We start from the raw sequence: 22,125 nt of genomic DNA, 5'->3' as shown, positions 1-22,125 counted from the left end.
CTGCCCGTGCGTGCCCGCTAGGGGGCGCGCGCGAGCAGAAAAAAATTGCCGTCTGGAGACGGCAACCCGCAGATGCTGCAGTGCCGTCCGTCCGTTTTTTTACTACGGGCGGACGGCAAGAGGTTAAGGGAGGTAAAAAAAAAAATGGGGAGCGAGTTTAGCGTAGATGGAGGAATCTGTTTCACTTTTTCCATCTGACCACAGAAAATCTGCAGATAATCTATAGATGTATGGCCAGTTTAAAGGAGAACTATGGGGTCAGTGTTTTTCCCCATAGTTCTCCTTAGGGTAACGGGGGGACACAAACTAGCGTCCTCCCGTTACCCTAAGCTCAGTATACCGCGAGCTACAGCTCGCGGTATACTGAGACGCCGCACCTGGAGCGGATCCCGACTTAGATGACGGGATCCGCCCAGCTGCGTGAGTGACCGCTGGCTCTGCCTATCTAAAGGCAGAGCCAGCTGTACCCGCCCCCTCCCCCGTCCGTTCCGCCAGTCAGCGCTGGCAGATCGGAGCGGGGAGAGGGGAATCCAGCCCCTCCCCCTGTCATGGCAGAGAGCCGTGACAGGATCGAGAGGTGAGTGAACCTGGTATGTGTTCGCTCACCTCCCGATCTACTGAGCCGACCTGTGACAGTCTCATTGTCACAGGTCGGCTAGAACTATGAGGTGAGTGGAAATCACTCATCTCATAGTTCTCCTTTAAGAGAGAACAATACAAATTACTAGTTCATTCCCAACCAGTCCAATCAGCTCACTGATATCTGGCATAAGTCTGATATGATTATTTTCTATCCATACACTATAAGGTGCCTATAGATATTTTTTTACAGAAGGATTGTTCAGTGATCTGTAGGGCACCCATGGAAACTGCTGAACGTGGTTTCATGAAGGGAAATAGCGTTCAGACACATAAGAAAAGGTTGTCTGATCACAATTGTTTTCTCCCATCGTTAACCATCTGCAGTGTACCTCCCCTGGATCTCCCCATAGGCCTAAACATAAACGGTCGTCCCGATGCAGCTGTTCATATTTAGGGTTACTTTGGCTGGCATAGATGCCTGAGGGCGATCAGATGGTGCCTGCATGTCTGACCGCCCTCTCTTGTCTATAGTCAGCTCGCTTATCCCTGTTGTGTGAATGTGTCAGAATCTCTTGATCTTGCATCAGCTTGTGCCCAAGCAACGGTACGTTCAGGTAATATACCGGTTACAGGAATCAGGTTACTTGCCAAATTAGATGCATGTCACACAGTATTCATGAATTGTGTGATTCTCTGCAGATTGGACAGATCTTCATGCACTTTGCTGAGAATATTATCATTTTCAATTCTCCTGGTTTTTAAATCAGCATAACTTCCTCTGTAGCTGATTCATGCTTGCCAAAGTTTACGAAAACACACGGGGGCATATTTCTTAAAAAAGAAAAGGTAAATGTGCCATTTTTTGTGCCAGACATTCACTGAAGGTAAATCAATAACTTCAATTTAAAATGAATGCGTCAGAAAGATTCATCTAGTAAATGTGTGGTGAATGTCACATTTACTGCTTCATAAATATGTCCCATGGATTGTTGTCTTTATTGTGAATTACAGCTGAACATTGGTCAGCTATATAACCGGGTTACTGCAGTTATGAATGCATTAAAGCAGAACTCCGTGCAAATCAAATCTTAAGCCTTGCAGTGGGGCTACCCCAGCACAGCAAGGATGAAGTGTTGCTTTTTGTCTAGGGAGCTAAAAAAAAAAGTTATACTCACCCAAATCACGATCCCGGCTTGCTCTTAGACTGGTCCCTTCAGTCTCGCTCCCCATCCGCTCCAGCGCTCTAAGGTCCTGTGCGTCATCATGTTCTATACAGTGTATAGAACATGAGGACGCCGAGGGACAATACCATTGCTGGAGCGAAGGAGGACACAGGCTGTAGGCGCAAGCTAGGATCGCGGTTCAGTTGAGTATAACTTTGTAGCTTGCAGCGCTGGGGTAGCCCCACTGCAAGGGTTAAGATTTGATTTGCCTGGAGTTCTGCTTTAAAATAATAATTGCAGCTAGTGTATTTGCTTGGATGTAACTTAGTATAAGCCTTTTGTAATCCCCTGTAAAGCTGATCTCAGAATGTGCTGCATGCACAGCTTCTGACAATAAGCATGCTGACAGGAGGAGAGATTAGAGTGACAACATGATCAGCCTGCTGCTGCACATTTCCTGTCCAACTACAGGCTGGGGGCAGGCAGATGACCAGTACTGCCTACCTACTGTAGAGAACGGGCAGCTCACCAACTTGGCTTTGCTGCCTGGCAAGGCTGTTAAATTTCAGGAGAAATACCAATCCTTTGGCTGGTAAAACATCCCTCGGATGTGGATCTCAATTGTGTAAGTAGCTGCTTAGAAGAAATAATATTTCTAATTCTGTTCTTAATCTTTGTTATTGCAGCAAAGCCAAACACATAACAGAGCATCTTCCACAGATGATGCCATCAGAGGTGTGAATTGCAAGACCCCAGAGACACCAAGGACAGAAGCACAGAGCCAGCCTTTCCGGCCTATCTACAGGGGAGACGTCTCTGCCTTCTGTATACAGCTCTTCTGCATTGATGAAAAGCATGAAACGAGGCAAGTCTAGGGCACATCATTCAACAGAGGAGAAAGTACATTACTGTTCTGAATACATACAGTATATACTGAGTGTATGTGTGTATATATATATATTAGTATCATGTGGCTTTGTGACAAGAGTGGTTATTTTATTTATTTAATTTTCTTTGAAGATGTGTTTCCCGTACACTTAACGAACGCGGACGGCATCTTTCTCTATGCCCCTTGACAGTAAGGAGCAGGGGAGACTGATTATGATGACACAGCAGTGGTTTTTGCAACATGCTTTGTCAGACGATTGCCCTCAAATGACGTCAATCACCATCTGCAAGTTAATGTGTTTGACTTCCAGCACCTTTTCTGTGGCACCCTTCAGCTTCAGTTTAGGGAGGTTAAACCCAGTTCGTAGTGGAAGGAGCGGCCATCCCTTTTAACAAGGTGATAGCCGGGTTTAACAAGCGGCTAATCCTTCGGCTCACTCCGACCGAAGGTCTGCTGTATGGCCTATTCACAATGTCCCGTACAGCAGTCAAAGAGCTTAGCCGAGCCGAACGCATACAGCCGAAGCGGGGAGAACGGTCTGCCGAAGCCGACCATTCTCCCCGCAAAATGTAAACACATTTAAAAACAAAAAAACAGTGTGGGGTTCCCCGGAAAAGCCACCCCACCGCTCCAGTGAAAATGAACAATTTGACTTCTGCCGCCCGTGCCGCCCGAATGTAAAACTGATAGGTGTAGCTAGTGAATACATCACCGCTGGTTCCGCCTATCTGTTGTCATTCGGCCGGCATCTGTCAAATCGCTATTAAAAGGCACTGGCAAAATGACAACAAATGGGCGCAGCCAGCCGTGATATCACTGCTTGTTTTGCCCATTTGTTGTCATTTAGCCGGGACCTTTCAATAGCCATTTGACAGGTGACTGTCAAATCCCACTCTGTTTTTTTTTCTTAAGTTTACATCTTTTCCTTATTCTCTGAGGTAGCGAACAGCTGTGAATAGGGGCGGACAGCTGTGAATGAACTGCCGAACGCTTGTCTCAGCCGATCCAGATGTTGGATCGGCTGAGGCGAACATGTTCTTCACTTCTGTTCAGCCAAATGTGCTGAGGTTGTTCGGCTTAACTGAAGTGAAGGGAGCCAAAGCCAGATAATGTACGGCTGTTTTCAGCCATACAGAGTTGAAGTGAATAGCAGAACAGGGTTCTTCTCCCTTCGCTTCGGGTTTGGCAGCCTATTCAATAACCCCCGCTTTTTAAAAATGCATAGAAAATTAGCAATCTTTATCTTTTATGATATTGCTTATGTGGTACAATGCAGTCTAGCTTTTAATATTTCTTGTCACAATGAGAGGTTTATTTGCTTTTATGTTTGTTCTTTCTTAGCATTCCATGAAATATCCTTTACTTGTTGAATATCTGTTCATTTTTATTTTGCAGGTCTATTGACTTTTTGAGTCATGTTTTCAGCCTTTTTCCTGTAAGTATACCCAACATATCCTGTGAAAACTGAGCAACTGTATGACCTTTAACCAATTAGTTTCAGAAGATACTTAAAGATTTCTTAAAATGTTCCTTGATGTCACTTAATATATTGTAGATTACCAGTCTCTAAATGTGGTGGCTGCATTAGTTTTGATTTTCAGCTAGTACAGAAAATACCAACGGACTTAGCCAAAAAGGCCATGTTCTTGTCACTTCTATCAGCTCCACTGATGACAAAAACTGTTATTTTCCTATCAGCCACCTTATACTGGAGATGAACAAATCCATCCATAGATACAATGGAGGTGTAAACATAGCCTGCCATGAACAGGGCCAGATAGATTGGGCCACGTTATTTGACCGCTGATAAATAATTTTTTATTATAATCGTTTTGATTTTATTGTTGTTGAGTTAAAGGAGAACTATGGGGTCAGTGTTTTTTCCCCATAGTTCTCCTTAGGGTAACGGGAGGACACAAACTAGCGTCCTCCCATTACCCTAAGCTCAGTATACTGCGAGCTACAGCTCGCGGTTTACTGAGACGCCGCAGCCGATCCCGACATCGATGTCGAGATCCGCCCAGCTGCGTGAGTGACAGCTGGCTCTGCCTATCTAGAGGCAGAGCCAGCTGGGCCCGCGCCCTCCCCGTCTGTTCTGCCAGTCAGCACTGGCAGATCGGAGCGGGGAGAGGGGAATCCAGCCCCTCCCCCTGTCATGGCAGAGAGCCGTGACAGGATCGAGAGGTGAGCGAACCCGTATGTGTTTGCTCACCTCCAGATCTACTGAGCCGACCTGTGACAGTCTCATTGTCACAGGTCGGCTAGAACTATGAGGTGAGTGAAAAGCACTCATCTCATAGTTCTCCTTTAAATAATTTACCCTTATACAATTATCAAGTATAACAAATTGGCGCCCTCTCCAACATAAGTTGTAGCTACGTACTCTATGGAAACGGACTGCTATGGACTGAATACAGTATATTCAGTAAGATCAATAGGGAAAGTAAAAATGTACAGTACACGAAGCACTAATTGTGCATTCCGCTCACATGCACTGCACCCCCTAACAAACCAAACCTCTTGTATGTGTATAGGCCAATGTAGTTGGATCTGTATGTGCGTTATAATTAATCGATGAATCGATTTAAAAAAAAATTCGATTAAACGAACACGAACATTTTAATCAGTAACAGCTGGTATTCTTACCTATTTATTTTAATACTTTGAGTCTTTTGCGGTTAGGGAATTCTGACTTCTTTTTTTTACTTTCGTGTATGCTTAATCAAGGCTAGTGATTAATATAGTATTACAGTCGGTGGATCTACACAAAAGACTGGCAACCAGTGTTTTCAGAAGGAGGTCTGCAATGGCATCCTCTGTGTTTTATCATCATGACAAATGTAATTTAAAGTAGGAATCCAGACTTTTCTTTTTTCATTGTGGATAGAATGGAAAGATCCACTCACCATTGGAACAGAACGAAAGGAGAAATCCATAATTTGGGGGTTGTCACAAGCCAGGGGGATCAAGGGGATATATTCCAGTGGGGACACCTGTTCTGATAACAACTATCAAAAGCGTGATATAACCTAAACTTTGGATACATTTATGCTCACTTCCTGTCATGTCTTTGGGAAAAGAAGTGAAGAGAAATCTCCCAAGTGCAGACACATATGGTAGTAAAAAAACTAACTCTTCCCCTCTCCATTCCTAACTAAAAACTGTTTGACTGTAAAAAAAAAAAAAAGGATGTTAAAGCTGAACTCCAGGCAATTATACAATACACAGTGATTGCAGCTTTGTATTCAATGATACATCATTATATGTATATTTCTAAAGGCAAGCAATGTAAATGCCAGAATTTGACCTGGTATCAGCTTTTGCAAGGGAGAAGCAGCACAAGGAGCCAATCAATCAGTGGCACTGCAGTACAAGAATTATGCTAATAGGATGAGAGGGCTCATCAGTCTGCTATTTCTCCTTTCACTGTCCAGTCACTGGGTGGGATGGAGAGCTGAAAGTGAAACTGCAGCAGAGAAAAATCATATCCCTTCCCCTGCCAGACACTGCTACGTTTGTAGAATATTGGGAAACTGAGGCCACAGCACTAATTAATTCAGTCCAGCATGGGTTTTATTGGATGTGATAAAATGGTAAAAAAGTAAATGCATTTCAGGGGCTCAGAAATCCCAAAGCGACAATATCGGCCAGGTAATTATGGGAAATGAAAATGATGTAATCCCAGCATGGCTTACCTGTCGTACAGATTGCTGTCTGTCAAGTAATATGCTGGGATTACATAATCCTCATTTCCCATAGTTACCTGTCCAGTATTATCATGTATCAGTGTCAGCACACAAGCCCTGATAGAGGGGGATCTGGAAGCCTGCAGAACGTGTTCACTTTTTACCTCCACATCGCATCTAATAAAAAACTCATACTGGACTGAATTAATGTGTGGCCAGGTCCGTCCCTATAATAAAGGCAGCCTGAGGAGGTTGCCAGAGCTCTTAGCAACCTGTGATGCTCTTGCCAGAGCGTCCTACTCAGCTCCTGGAAACCAGTGATGTCAGTGAGCTAGGTGGGAAGCTGGAGCAGAGGTAAGCCAACCCGGCTCATCATACCTTTTCCAGGGATGCCCCTTTTTTTTCCAATGCTTTACAAAGAGACTCCTTGGGATACCGTTGTCGGCAGAGCTGCCCCTAAATTTCAGGAGTCGTACTACTTGTCCTCATCCACTCAAGGGGGGGTCCAGCACTCCTGCTGCAATACACATCTGATTGCTAAACAGTGCTGTGTGGGAGAACTGTGGAAATCTCAGCACTGGATGGACAAAAATAGCAATTATTTGGCAGGGGAAAAAGCTCTCATATATGTATTTCTTCTGTGTATTTATTTGTTTGCCTGGAGTTCAGCTTTAACTCCAAAAGCTGTAATGTTTGTTTTATATGAAGACAATTTAAGGACCCCATTTATTGTTCCTACATGCAACTATTCTCTATCTAACCTCCCTGTAGTAGGTGTCTCTTGTAGAACAAAGTAATGTAGAAATAATGCCCTCCATGTTGTAGTATTATTCAGCATACATACAGTGTACATGTCAAGTTACATACAATCAGTTTATGGCTTAGCTGAGGCTCCTGTATGCACATCTCTGCCTCTTAAACAGCAGCTGTGTAGTTCATTTACTTCCACCGTTGTGACCCAGACCCAGCAATATTGTTGAATATCATATTGGAAAACTGGGGTCATATAGGTATGTCTCCATAAGAACACCACTAATATGTTTAGTTTTTTTTAGCATCTTTTAGAAGAAATCATGAACACCATTGGATTGGATTTTATTTGAAACGCCTCCAGTTTTTCATTTCTTGCATTTTTCCCCTAATTTAACTTGATTGTTTCCCAGAAATAATTACTTTAATTATGCGAGAAAAACAAGCACCGCAATTAAACGAACCTCCGAATTAATGTAGGTAAAATATTGTCACTCATGTAATGTTATGGTATTGTTTATTTATAAGTCCCTGTGCCAGCCTGTTCCACCTCTAGTGCATGAAATCATTCCAAGCTAATACCGTGAGCTCTGATGCATGAAACATTTTAATTAATTAGTGTTAATTCCCAGGTGGATGGTATGCATGGATTCCAGTAATATGATTTGTGTTTCATTGCTCAAGGATAAAGACTTTTGCATCATTACGGTTCCTCACCTGACCCCTGAATTTCCTCTGCTGCAAAGCTTTGTGCGCGCTGTCCCTCTGAGTACGTGCACCTTGCCTCAGGAGCTTTATATTTTCCACCGTGCCGGCTTGATCAAGTAAGTGGAAAATCAGCTCTCCAATCTCTGACGGTCTTTTCAAACCTGCACTCGTGTGGATATAGTGCGACCGTATCTTCTCATGTCAGTGCACAGCTCCGGGGTCTGGGGATGCTGCTTTCATTTATTTTCCGAGGCTTTCTGGCAACTTAATTAATAAAATCCATAAAGCAGGATATCCAGCTGGAGGCCCCTATATATTAGATCTGTCTTCATTTAAATGCTTACTGTTATGAAAGTAGAAAAGGAATCAATCTCTTAAATAATGGATGCTAGTACAGATTTTAGATGATTCATAAAAATGTCATGGCTTGGACTATAAACTTGTATATATTTTCGGTCTTTTAAAGTGACTGCAGCTGAGTGATGGAAAAGTCTAGCTAGAATAACACTGGCCACAGATGTGACCATGTTAGACAGAGAGGTGGCTAAGATTGGGTAATGATTCTTTACTAAACAATAACTGCAGTTTTTATTGAAAATGCACTGCTATAGGCAGTCAGTATGCTGGCAAAGTCTAATATAAAATGTGTACATTCAGCAATCATAATATCCCCTTCACTCCACCCAGCCTGCATGGGATCAGTGCAGTATATACAACCTTTATTCTGGTACACAGTAACAAAAAGGTGGATGTGGGACAGGCAAATACTACAAGAAGGCTAGGCTGACCAGTATTCTGTATGAGCAAGATGGAGAGAATCAGAAACTCTTGTGAATGACTTCAGGAGATGTTCAAGTTTCACTGCTTCAATCTGGCCATGTATAGACAGTCTTTGATCAATACAGAATTTCCATGTACACGTTCCAGTTAGTCAGAACAAAACCTAACTAAACTGCGCTGAATGAGAAGAAGCAGTTGATTTGCTGTTGATTGATCGGCTGTAGCCCCTGTGTGCCTGAGAAGTTTCAGACCAGATCCTTTGACAAAAGTTAATCAAAAAGTAAATTTTCGTGGAATAGAGGCGTGCCAGTGGGGCCACAGTTTACAGCATGGTGGCAGCACAGCACACAAGAAACCTCCTCCATATGTATCTTTATTTCATACTGTAAAGTCCATAAAAGCAACACCCAGTGGTGTCAAACACTGGTCGAATTCTGGCCAGCAGGACTTTACAATTTGAGTCTTATATAGCCAGTTTACACATTAAGAAATTCAGCCTGCAATACTCCTTATAAAGCCAATTCTACTTTCACAAGGTCCACCATTATGACCATTCTCGCCCAAAACAGAGTGCTGCTTAATTCCACTGAAAATGGATCATATGAAATACTGAACCTTGGTGGTCAGTGTTTAGGATCGCTAAGCTGATGATCTTTTCAATGTGCAATAAATGAATGGGCCTGAAAGCTCAATTAGGGGAATTTATCAAAACAGGGAGCAGACAAAATCTGGGATCAGATTCAGCTTCTCTCTTCTGTTTGTTGAGTTAAGGTTTGAAAATGGAAACATTTTCAAACCTTAACTCAACAAACAGAAGAGAGATGCTGATTGTTTGCCATAAACAGCTGTTCCACATTTTGTCTGCTCCAGTTTTGATAAATTCCTCTCTCTGTACTACAAAAAAAAACTTGTACTGAATAAGAATGTGGTATCGGTATCAAAGTATCTGAAAAAAAATAATTGTTGCTGGAACTTGCTGCCAATCATATCCTAGTATTTTCTGTCACAGGTTTGAGAGTGCAGACAGTTTTTATTTCAGACACTTTGATCAATGAGGCTGTCTGTGATCGTTAGCATGGACAAATATTAGACCTTTTGTCATCTCAGTTAAAGTCATTTGTGAATGCTTTGGTATAGTCACAGTCAAATACTGTAACTACATCCATCCTGGTGTAATTCCTAATTTAAACCTAACCCTAATTCTTATCAATTCCATATATTAGATGACAAGCTATAAGACCACATCATTAGTGGGGCTGAAATGATGATAAACATATCCTTAAAGGCCTGCCTCGCTGTTCCCAACACTTTGGATAATAGACATGCAGAGCCCCATTACATGCATGCATTAAGTCCTGCAGCTGTCAGAGACACTACGTTCTGGCTTTGTTTATACCCTAAGTCTTTCTCTGAGCCAGTTGTGGCCGCACCATGCAAACATAAACTAGTTGCAAAAACCTTAAAGCAGAACTCTGAGAGAAAATGTTATTAACTCTTGTAGTGGGGCTACCCTCGTGCTTGTTTTTGACTAGGGTGAAAAATAAATGATACTCACCCGATCCTCTGAGCTGGCTTGCTCGTAGACCAGTCCCTGGATCCTCTCTCCCCCTCCACTGCAGCAGTCTAAGGTCCCTTAGTTATCATATTCTATACACAGTGGACAGTATTGTATGTCAGGATACCAAGGGGCATGCCTTTACTGGAGCGGACGAGACGGGCTGGAGAAAGCACTGTCACAGCTGGTGGCTCAGAGGATCGGGTGAATATAACGTTTAGACTGTATGTTTGATCCGAGCAAAAATGAGCACTTAACACTTGCAGTGCCGAGGTAGCCCCTCGGGAAGGGTTAATAAAAATGTTACCCGAAGTGGTTCTTTAATGGGCTGCCCATTGCTATGTCCATCAGTTGGAGTACAGACAGTCTATTGAAGTCTATGGAGGTGCATCATATGTACACCCAATTAGCTTGCTGTAGATCTATTAGCTGAAATGAAAAATGATTAATGAAAAATCTGCATTTTTATTTTTTCTAAGTGTTGGGAAGGGCAGGAGGAGCCTTTGGGGAAATATTTATCCAAATTTCACTCCACTCGAAGTCTAATGATGTGGTTTTGTAGCTTGTCATCACATATATGGAATTGATAAGTGAGAATTAAAGACTTCTCCTTTGTTGAATCTCTTTTAAAGTACAAGCTAATAGTTACACCATTTCCTATCTGAAACAGATTCGCTGTGTGTTCTTTGTATTCTCAGTTACGTTTACATAACAATTCCTCACATTGCTCTGTCCTACTTGCCCCATCCAGTTTTTGCAAATGGGTAATCATGGGTGATCTTATCTTCTGCCAGAATCATATAACCTGGTTGCATTTTCCAGTCATGCATATTCTACAGTGCAAGTCAGATACATGCAAGCTTTTATATTCTTTTTTTTACATTGAAATTTTACTTTTAAAAGTAAGGGGCCAGTTGTAAAAAATGTGTGTAGCCTATTCATCCAGTGAAACTGCATGTAAATTCGCTCTATGCGATATAACCAGCGGTTGTGACAATGGGTCAAAAATGAATGTTCTTAGTGTAATTTCTCTTCTGGTCAAATGTTTTGTAGTAGGATTTGTAGTTTCCCCACAGCTGGTGGGCTGAAGTTGCCCACACTTGGCCTACAGCTAAATCTAGCACCTGAGGGACTTTAAACCTGACCATATCCAAATGGGGGGAACAAGGGCTGGCGGTGCTGATAGGGAAACTAGGCAGCCGCCAAGGGTGTTTTTTTGGGACGCCCCCCCCCCCCCCCCCCCCCCTCTGTGGCTTTTGCAGCCCACAGGTGATTGTAAGCAGCTGGGAGCAGTAGCCAGACTGCTATTTCACTTTCTTGCCTAGGGAGCAAAATAGCCTTGCACCAGCCCTGGGTGGAACAGAGACCCTCCTGCATAGGCAAATCACAGCTTCACCTTAAAGCCCCTTTCACACCAAAGCTTCATTGTTTTTGCGCATTTGTACGCACGGGTTCACCTAGATTTTTTGCGCGTTTTGCAAATTTTTGTGCTTGTGAAAACACGCGCACATGAAGACATGCACTTTGTCTGGCAGCTTAAAAACATAGCAAAAACACACATGAAAATGTGCAACATGCTTCTGTCATGCGTTTCCTGGCCTTTCCATTGAAGTCTATGGGGGAAAAACAAGCTGCAAACTACCAGAAGAAGCTCATGTACTTTTTCCTTTGTTTGGCGTTTTGCTGCTCAGGTGTAAACATGGGCCATTGAAAATCATGGGATTTTTTGAAGCACTTTTTCTACTACTCAAAAACACCTAGGTGTGCACCAAGCCTAAGCTCACAGATCTGTTCAACTGTTATAAGACGGTTTAATTTTTCCTACCAGATTTTTTATTTTATTTACATCTTACTTCACCCTGTTCCAGGGACCTTCATCTACAAAACATTTCTCTAAAAAAATGATTCATCACTCTTTGTTTTCTCCAAACGTTTCTAATGTTTCAGTTTATTTCAGTCTTTTCCAAGCTTAATTGAAAAAAAAACCTGCTTGTATAATTTTTATTGTGATGAATTATAATAATGAGTTTGTTTGAATGATGTATTTGTATACAGAAAGTGGATATAAAATAGTAATGAACTTAATCAAATGGATAATAGAATCCAGACATCCATCAGTGCCATGGGAGTAAGCTTTAATTATTGAGCAGAGATCATAAAGATAAGAACATCGAGCTTAATTAATATTATGTCTACCGATGATTCTGTCTCTGTGGCAGTGTCCTAAAGCTAATAAAGAAGCATGTGTTTAATCAATGGGACACACATACTCAACCACGCAAACACACAATTAGCACTTTTACACACACTCTTACACACACTCAACATATTTCAGTGCCTCTTAGTGCGACTTAGCCACATGCTAAATTACGAGCTATGGACTATTGTTACAAAAGCACAAGTCACTTAAAAAGTCATAGTAAAGACTCAGAAGTGACTAACATACAACATATGAGATGTATAAATAACGTATATGACAGTATCAAAAAGTACACACAGTGTGCAGCACAACTAAACATAACATCTGCATATGTAGTAAGAAAATATGCCTGCCTCTTTGTACATATATAACTAAACATGAAAACCAGTGTTTTATAACATTAACTCAACCTTGAAAATATATTTATTGATGACATTTACATATATATCTAAAAGTCCAAAAGACTTGGAAAAGACCAAAGGGCCACTTTAATTAAAAGCCAAAAACACTTTTTGCAAAATGTGTTTATATTTTTGGTATATTATTGGTTATGTGTGTGCTGAGTGTGGTAGAGTTTAAGTTTTTAAGCCTAATAATTACAACTCGAATGCATATAGTAAAAATCCTCAATCTTATTGAAGTGAATTCTTTGTGTTTTGATAAGGGATGAAAGTGTGGGTTTTATATTATCCCAGTGCCATGCTTTACTCTGTGCTCTCAGAGATAGAAAACAGACTGTGTGCACAAGTACTAAAAAGCCTGAGGGATTAATGTGCTAATGGTATTGTAGCTGCATTTCACAGAGCTTCTCAGTGTTGCTTCCTGCCTCTAAATAATGGTGCTGAAAGAACAGCTCCTGTGGGTTTTTTGCATTGAACATTGTGTGTCTAGCGGCACCCGCTTCATAATAGGCTGCATTAGTACAGTTAATCTGCAATTACATTTCATGCAGTCACAAGCTAATCATTTGCATGTGAATGTTTCACCTTCGTTTTCAGCTTCTTACAGGTGAGGGCGGCAAAGTCCAGTGACGTGCCAGCTGTCGGAAAGCTCATAGGAACTCTGCACCTCCATGAAAGCATTTTGGATGACCTGAAAATCTACAATGATGCACGGAGAGATGTTGTAAGTGACATGATTCAGAAACTATAGCTGTACTTGGCTGAGGTCAAGTCATTATAGTGTATGGCATAGGGATGCACAGATACCAATACTAGTATCGGTGCCGATACCAATTATTTGCTCCCGATGCCTATCCTGATACCGGAACTTCCGGTATTAGGAATTCGGACAGCAAGTCATTACACACTGCCCAGCTTCCTGATTGACCCCCCACCTCCATGCTCCCTCGTCACTTGGTGACGAAGGAGCATGGAGCCAATCAGGAACTCGATACCGAACTCGTACTCAATACCGAAAAAACGGCATCGGTGCATCCCTGGTATGGCAGAATTATTAGATGAAAAGCCATGACTATAAAGCAGATTTCCCCAACCTTTCTGCTTGTATGTCACACTTAAAGGGTCTGTTAATGATGACCTAACAACTATATTTCAGTTTTTTGGTAGCTGCAGGAGGAATGTATTACCCACTGGCTTCTCGTATCGTTTGGGCTCTAAGGGATCTTAAAGTGAACCTTTGCTTTGTCCATGCAGGGCAAAAGCAACAGGGTGACTTTATTGACAGCCCCACCAGCTTCACATACTTACGTCCTTTAAGTCTCATACAAATTAGAAAACTAAACATGAGATTGTAGTCCACCACGGGAGCAAGCTTGGAGCGGTGTCTACTTTACAACACACACAGGGACCATGGGGAACAAAAGTAGCCACCCTCCAGAAGGAAGGGCAGCGTCAGCACCAATTCACAAATGATTTGAGGATCTACAGCCGAGTGATACACAAATAAGATACATTTCTGTTAAAAGGGTACTTGAATGCATTTTTCAGGTTTAACTCCTGAGTTTAGTGTCACTTTAAAGGTGTGCTTTTGTTTGGAAGAATATGGTATATATGTTAGCGACTGTTCTTAATATGTTTAAAATAGTTAGTTCCTGGTATCCTGAGACCCTGCCAAGAGACAGTCTGTAGCAGCATCAAAAGTAAATACATGAATGAATTGGTACATTTGTTTTATCACTTCTTATGTAACTCAATAACATGCAGGATCAGTTTTTGGCACTATGAGTATTACCTTGCTTCTTCCTTATTAGAGTTTTGTTTTCTCCTTGTCTTGATCAACATTATTAGGACATGATTTGAATCGGATGAACGTGATACTTTTGTAGACCATTTTTTTGTGCAAATGAACTGGGTGGCTGTACAGCCACCCAATTAATTTGTACCAGCCTCCTTTCCCCACCCTACCTCCCCGTCATGGTTTTGGTTTTGGGTTCCCCTGCTCTTCTGGGGGACCCGGGACCACGGCACATGAGTTCAGAAAGGAGAGCAGGACCAGGTTGTAGAATGTCCGTTCTCCGATCTGCTCTGTGTGATCTGTGAGGCAGGAGCGCTGTAGTCACTGTGCTTCCCGCCTCAGCTGTCACAGGCCGATGCTGTGCTCGATCTTCTGTATTGGAAGGCAGGGGAAACATAGTCTCCATAAGGAGAACCTGTCACCTACAAATGCTATGACACAGGGGATTGTTATCCCCTGTGTGACAGCAATAAAGTAAATTGAAAAAAATTGGGGGAAAATGATAAAAAGTAAAAAAAAAAAAATGTAATCATTTATTAAAATTTAATAAAAATGTAAAATTAATAAACGCACGCGTAGGGCATTGTGTGTGTGCGCTGAGTGCTGCCCCCATTCCACTGTGTGCCATATTGTGGTGGCCAGGTAGCAGCGCTCTCTAGTACACACAATGTGCACTAAAGGGTAAGTTCACTTTCCCAAGTAATTGGAGCCCAGTTGCCATTTTCCTATCAAGCAACCAATCAAATCCAGTTTTAATCTGATTCATTCCTATGGAGCAATACAACCATTTCTTATGTGAGTTTATAAATAAGGCCCAATGTTAGGAATTACTATTTAGTATGTGAGTAAGTGGGACATTACAGGTTGGAGGATAATGGATTGTAGCATTGCAATTGTGGATTAAAGTGTGCATACTTGCTGATGTGTAAGGACAAACTGGATGCAGAGATTCATGAGGATGCCCATTCTACGCCTTTTATATCACGATGGAGATATTTTATTAGTAGTGCTTACTCTATGGAGGAAATCCAGCAAATTGTCAAGCCCTTCCACTACACTAAATTGTACCTGATCAATGCCTTGTCGAATGCCTTGGGGGTCCTGCAGATAGGCCAGGATTGACAACCTCCTTCGGAGGCATGCCTTAGAGTAATGGGGTAATGCTTGATGGCACTGTATGAATACTTGTTTATAGAGGGAGCACTGTTTTGAGTGCTCCATCCACCATGTATATGTTTATGGATGGATTGTTATGGCTGTGATCAACCACTGCGTGGTATGCTTACTTCTTTGAAGTGGTGACGATTGTTTTACAAATGTAAAAAATTGCTGAAAATTTAATAAAACATTTTTGAAGAAAAAAAAAGTGTGCATACTATAACTTTTGTTATCTTTTTAATAGGATGGAACACCTGTTCAGGCATTTGTTGCTGAAGTTGCTGACCAGATTGTTGGCATTTCAATATTAAGAAATGAAGAGGTATATTAATTTATTTATAAATCTTCAAAAACTGTTCAGCTGATAAGTATTTTAAGGTAATTTCTCTAAATAATGCTCTAAATAAAGCTTATGGATAGAGAGAGAATGGATGGAACCTTTGTCTCGTTATTATGAAGGCATGGTCGTACTTGGTGATGATAGCCTGACATCATCAGCCATGCTCATGCTGTGCCGCTTATTCGTTTTCTCAGAAAGGGCTTCTGAGTGCTGTACAGAAGATACAGTAAGTTACAGAAGCTCTGTGTGACCAAACATTGCTATCAATTGTGTTGTACGGGGGAGTACATCAGAAGTGACACCATGGCATGGATTATGTTGAGTTGACAAAAGCAGAGATGCCAATGCACGTTAACACCAAGTTCTTTTCTACTGGAAGTGCTTCTGATTGTCGCACAGCAAACTAGAACACTGAGTTACTTAGGCTCTGTGTTACTTAACATTGCTAGCTTGTTTGCTGTGTGGAAAGCAAAGGAGATCAGCAGTGATAACAAAACCTTGCTGATGGTGTCAAACTGACATCACCAGCCAAGCCCATGCTAATGCCACCAGTCCTCTGTGCTTCTGAGTTCTGTACAGCACATTCACTGGCATGGTCAGTTACAGCTGATCACAAGGGGCCTCTGGGAATGATTATACTAGTGTCTGTACTGTCTCTACTTGAGTCTGTAGCAGACAAACTCTGCAAAGAGCCAAGGGAGCCATTCTAAGTGATGCTAAATCTGGAATGGGTCTTAAAATGCTGATTACCAAATACATTTAAACCATCATCACTGGAAGAACTAAGGATGCCGCCATTTAAAACTAATTGGTGGCTCTGAGTTGCTACACTTTACACATTCTCATTGCTCCTTGCACTGACTTAGTATATATTAACCTGTTTGCCAGCAATTTATAGTCGTGCATTAAGAGTTGTCCTTCTGAATGGCATTGCTTATATCAGCCTCATTGTATTGTCATATAAAAATGATCCCAGACCGTCTCACAAACATAAAACCCGTCTAGCTGTTAGGAGATTTATTTCAGATTGTTGCCATGCATAAAAATAGTTTATAAGCCATTAGCAGACCATTGCCAGTTATAGCGATAACAACAGCGAATCCATTGATATTTTATGTGGCTATCACACTGCTGCTATATTCGCTCTGGATTGTAAGTCTGGCACAAGCCACATAATATGTTTATTATCCAGTTTTGTAGGTTTGATGATGTTAAATGTAAATGTAAGTGGATGGGGAAAAAAAGAAATCATGACTGCACATATCTTGTTCCTTGATTAATATACATATGGATAAAAATGTGCATAGAATGAGTCTTACATCTACATGCAGAAATGGAACTGTGTTGTCTAGTAAGTCAATTTCTCACACATTATTGAAGAATATTCGAACCCTAAAACTAGGCTGGCAGGTTAATTCATACATGATAACGCATGTACGCTGTACCTGTTCAGATTGTTGTTCATGAACTTATGTACACAGGCTTTTGAGATGCATTCACCATGTGATTACGTGTTTACTATGCGTTTTCCATGCATTCACATTGCGAAATCAAATACACAAGCTTAAAGTGACCCTGTTGCTTGAAAAAGTAAACATTATGCATAACATTTAGGTGTAATATTTACCCTTTTTCAACCCCTTTTTTGCCCAATCTTTGTTCTTTACAAAGCTAGAGCTGAGACTTCAGCATCCAACACTTCTGTGTGTTTAAGATGGCTACATATGCCCACTGCATGCTGTGGCTTCCCATAGCCTCTATGCCACTAGCATGTTGCTTCAGAGCTGAGCATTATGCCTGTATTTTATTATTTTATGCAGCAGTGTTTATTTATGAATTAAGTACTTAAAGTGATGAAAAATCAGAAAATTGTAAATTTGAAAATGGAGACGTTAGTTTTAGTGACAACTGCCCAAGAGGGGATTTTCTTTCATTTCCTTTTGTGTTTACAGGACAGGAACAGGAAGTAGGGAAAGGGGAACCCCCCCCCCCCAAAAGGGACATATATGGTCAACAAAACTCATGGGTTTAAACCATTCTTTATTCTATATTAAAAAGGTTTTGGCTCTAGATATACTGTAATTTACATTTTCATCATAATACTTACAAAACTCTGCCTAAGGCTGAGAGCTGGCTGTATTGTACTGAACAGGCTTTGTTGGAGCTCATACTGAAATTAAAATACAAAAAACTATAATCAATGAGTTCATTGTGACTTTCAGCTTCATGGATGTCTTCATTATTGTTAGCTCTGCATTTAATTATTTTATTGCTGATACAGCATAATGTGCCTCTGTCACCAAGTGTCTGTGTTGTCATTGATCTAGGACATAGAATATATTCGCTCACATTACAACATTGAAGATTTTATCTACTACAACCATCATCAGCGGGATGAGCATGGACATCTTCACCATTATGCTTTGAATCCAATATTTAAACACTACAGCAAGTATTTCCTGAAAGAGATTCTGCGGTTATCACACAAATCATCCCTCTACTACCCTATCTACCCACCATATGATAAAAGTCAGGTAACTGTGTGGGTTTTTTTTTTTCAGTGTGTAATTTCTGGCTATGATGACCCTGTCATTATACTGTTAACAATAACATAAAAGTAGCCTGTAAAACCAGATGCCATATACCTACCTTTCCGGGGGCCTATGTGAAAACTCTGCTATGTTGTTGATGCCCGTCCGCTGCAGGTATCTGACATTATAGGGTGTGTCCAGTACCTACTTCCCCCCACCCATGCACATTGTGGTTCTTCTCATTGGCTCATAGGCCTAGTAGTAATGTTTGAGCCAGTAGGAGGAACCACAGCATGCAGCAGGAAAGCAGGTGTTGGACACTCAAGGAAGTGTCAGATACCTGCAGTAGCCGGGGATCATCAACACAGCAGAGTTTTAACACATGGGTCCCTGGAAAGGTGAGGATATAGCATCTTGTTTTACAGACTACCGTAGTTTTAGTCTTGACCCTATCATGATGGGATCACTTTCATTTCTTCTTCAGATCTGGCAGATCTCTACCCACAGCCGACTGGTGACATCATCTCAGTCTACAGAAAGTTACCTGCCAGGAGCTCAAGGGCTGGTTTTTATTGATAAATGGAACAGCTTTTAATAGAATATGCATTTAAAAGTGACCCATAGCACAAAAAAGCTTGCAGTAACAGGGAATTATGGAAGGTAGAGAAATCATCCATGTATCCTCCTTCAAAATTTCCATTTCTTAGCACCTGTAGTAAAATCTGTTATGTCCAGGTAAGGCTATGTAGATACCAGATACCAGACCATACAGCTATATACTAAGGCTCCATTCACATGGATGCAAGGGAGCAGTAAAACAGTAAGAGCACCACACCCAAGCACCCCTTTTTGGGGGATTGTGGTTTTATGGCCCACTGGTGGCTTGCTGCAATGTCAGCACTGCAGCTGAACAGTGTTGTATACATTGCCATGGCCGCAATGCTTTGCGTTATGGCGCAGCAGAAAATATACAGCATGCAATGTTTGGCAGGTGGTGCCACTTGTCATTGCAATGAATAGGACCTTGCCGCAACTGTGTGGGTACGCAGTTGCGGCACAGTATTGCAATAGTGTGTACCCATTTGGATTTAAAAAACCTGCATTCAGGAGGTGGCTGTATTGCCTCCTGAATGCCAGGCAGCTGCTGCTCTACTGTCCTCTGTAAAGTGATCCACCGCAAATTGCTTCTCAGAGGGCGGTGGAGGCTGCCGCCCATGTAATCTCAAACTTTAGAGGACCATGAAAGAAGACCTGTTGAGCTTTCAGTATGGGCTGTCACAAGTGTTTTCCCCACTCTTCCCAACCAAATGATATCCAACTCAACTCTTTCAAAATACTTTCTCTGTACGATGTTCTACTTCTACTTCAGTTCTACTTTCCTGCATCATTTGGTTTTAACAATGCCACAGGCTATTTTATTTTCTTGCCATCTCATGTAACAGCTGATTCTAAATGTGGAATGGCTGCCATCAAGCATATAACAAAATAGAGGGAGTTTAGATTTAGCTGATCTATGACAGTCCTAAGAAAATGAGCTCCTGGGAAACATACTGGTACAACAAAATGCCATAAACCAAGCCACTTGTTTATCTGTCATTCCCACTGAGATGGTAATGTAATTACTCTCATAATTATCTTCATTAGTGATGGGTATTATGTGAAATTCATTCCGCTGCTCTAGGAGTATGTTTATTTGTTATTATTTTCCCTAACCCGCCTCTCACAATTTGCCAAGTCTGTTAAGAATTCTGTGTTTGTTAAACATCTGCGAGACGCAGAGCTGACATTCTCCAAACTAAAGTGTTGATCGCTGTCTTTCAGTTTAAGAATCCCTGTGCCCATTCACTGACATCTGCCCTTCATTACATGGTTCCCGTGCGACCAAGACGACAGACTGTCTATCCTCTGGAAAAGCTTGGCATAAATGCTCCATCAAAGCAGGTCTCCAAGGATCAGGTGGGTAACAGAAGCTACAGCAGGCAACAGGCACCATGCCAGGCCCTACAAGGTTTGGCAGATGGCATAGAATTACTGCCTTAGCTTCAATAGGTTGCTTCTTAATTACACAGAACCCTGTGCTCATACCCTTACAGGCAGAACTGCGATAATTTGTTGCTGTGTTTCACTAGTAGATGGACTGTTGACAAAATGACATATAGAAAAAGTAATCTAACAGATGTTGTTACATATTTCTGCTGGGCATACCCTAGACCTGTTTTGGTAAGACCCCTTTCACACGGGTGCCTATCAGTTCCGATCAGCAGGGGATCCGTGCACTGATATATGGGACATGTGTCCTTTTACATCTGATTATGTCTGATGCTCGTTTCCAGATCTGGAAGGAGTCGGGGGTAATCGGACATAAACAAATGCACGCCTGTTTAGATCTAGTTGCCCATAGATTAACATTGGGCTTCCGATCAGATCCACTGGAAAAACTGGCAGGCGGACCTTATTGGACGGCCTGTCTGAAAGGGACCTGTGTTTGTTGGCTATAATTGGGGAATGTATGTGTTAAACTTTAACTGAAGAAAACACTTCTTTTTTTTTTTTGCATATCATTTTTCAAAAAACTATGATTGCAGGGATTGCAGAATGTTCATCGTTTGATATATGGTTGGAGAACTTTGTTGGTGCCCCAGTAAATATTTGGTGGTACTGTAGCTGTGACTATTGTGTTCTCTGTACCTAAGCTACTTGGCAAAGACCGAATACAACCTTACATACATGCAGTCCTCTTGCGTAGTTTTTTTGTACATCTGGCCCATAGCAGATTACAGCTTTGTCAATTCTGGTACTTTGTTCTGTTTGAGCAAATTTCAGCTCTACAGATATACATGCCTTTCACATCACTTGTCTAAACATTTATATTGACACTAAAGAAAAAGATTGTCCAAACTGATGAAAAGTGTTTAAAAGCTCTCGAGGGAAATTGCACAGTTTGTCCAAAAGAGAAAATGAATACTGCAGTAATTAAATGGCCACTATTACCACAGGGCCATTTGTACACAATACTATACCTGTAAAAGAAGAGGCAATATATTTACCTTTCCAGAGACTCATGTATGGAAATGCTGATGCTTGCATAATTGATGCATTGCAATACAGCTTCTACTTTTAGGGACCTAAAGGTTTACTTTAACATACTGTCTTATGTTGCACGATTGGATAATTGTGGCTAAAACAACTTTCTACTAAGTGAATAGCATTAAAACTTATCATTGTTCCCCACTGCCTTATAAGCGCTTATTTAGGGCTGCATGGTGGTTTGTGGTAACACACAGCAATCAGTCAGATTTCAGTTCTTATTAATTATGAAGAGCCAGAAGAGTGAAAGCTTTCTTACTGGTTGCAATAGGTTACTGCACTGGTAGGAAGATATGGATGGAAGACCTAAAGGATACTTATTAAAGAGAATCTGTTACAAAACAAAAAACAACTGTTTGATTTGGGTGTTACCTAAGTGTTACCACTAAGTTGGGAAATGCCGACCTAGCCAAGTGTCATGACATGATCTCTTATGGTAAAAATTATGCGCAACTAGTAGATCTACTGCAGCTGTAAAAGTCCTAACATACCCAGCAATC

General features: G+C 41.4%; 1 protein-coding gene across 1 annotated transcript in view; it reads left to right on the top strand.

The window, feature by feature from the left end:
- CFAP61 (cilia and flagella associated protein 61) overlaps positions 1–22,125 on the top strand; it is a 212,707-nt gene that overhangs the window by 47,642 nt on the left and 142,940 nt on the right. Inside the window, exons 11-17 of the mRNA XM_018576639.1 lie at positions 2,432–2,610; positions 4,030–4,069; positions 7,755–7,894; positions 13,312–13,438; positions 15,912–15,989; positions 18,335–18,541; positions 20,360–20,494. Coding sequence (XP_018432141.1) covers positions 2,432–2,610; positions 4,030–4,069; positions 7,755–7,894; positions 13,312–13,438; positions 15,912–15,989; positions 18,335–18,541; positions 20,360–20,494 — 906 coding nt within the window. The remainder of the gene's footprint in view (positions 1–2,431; positions 2,611–4,029; positions 4,070–7,754; positions 7,895–13,311; positions 13,439–15,911; positions 15,990–18,334; positions 18,542–20,359; positions 20,495–22,125) is intronic.

This window comes from Nanorana parkeri, unplaced genomic scaffold (genome assembly GCF_000935625.1).
Source record: "Nanorana parkeri isolate BGI_ZX_2015 unplaced genomic scaffold, ASM93562v1 scaffold72, whole genome shotgun sequence".
In the NCBI taxonomy this organism is placed as follows: Eukaryota; Metazoa; Chordata; class Amphibia; order Anura; family Dicroglossidae; genus Nanorana; species Nanorana parkeri.
This window is presented reverse-complemented; position numbering and strand designations above follow the sequence as displayed.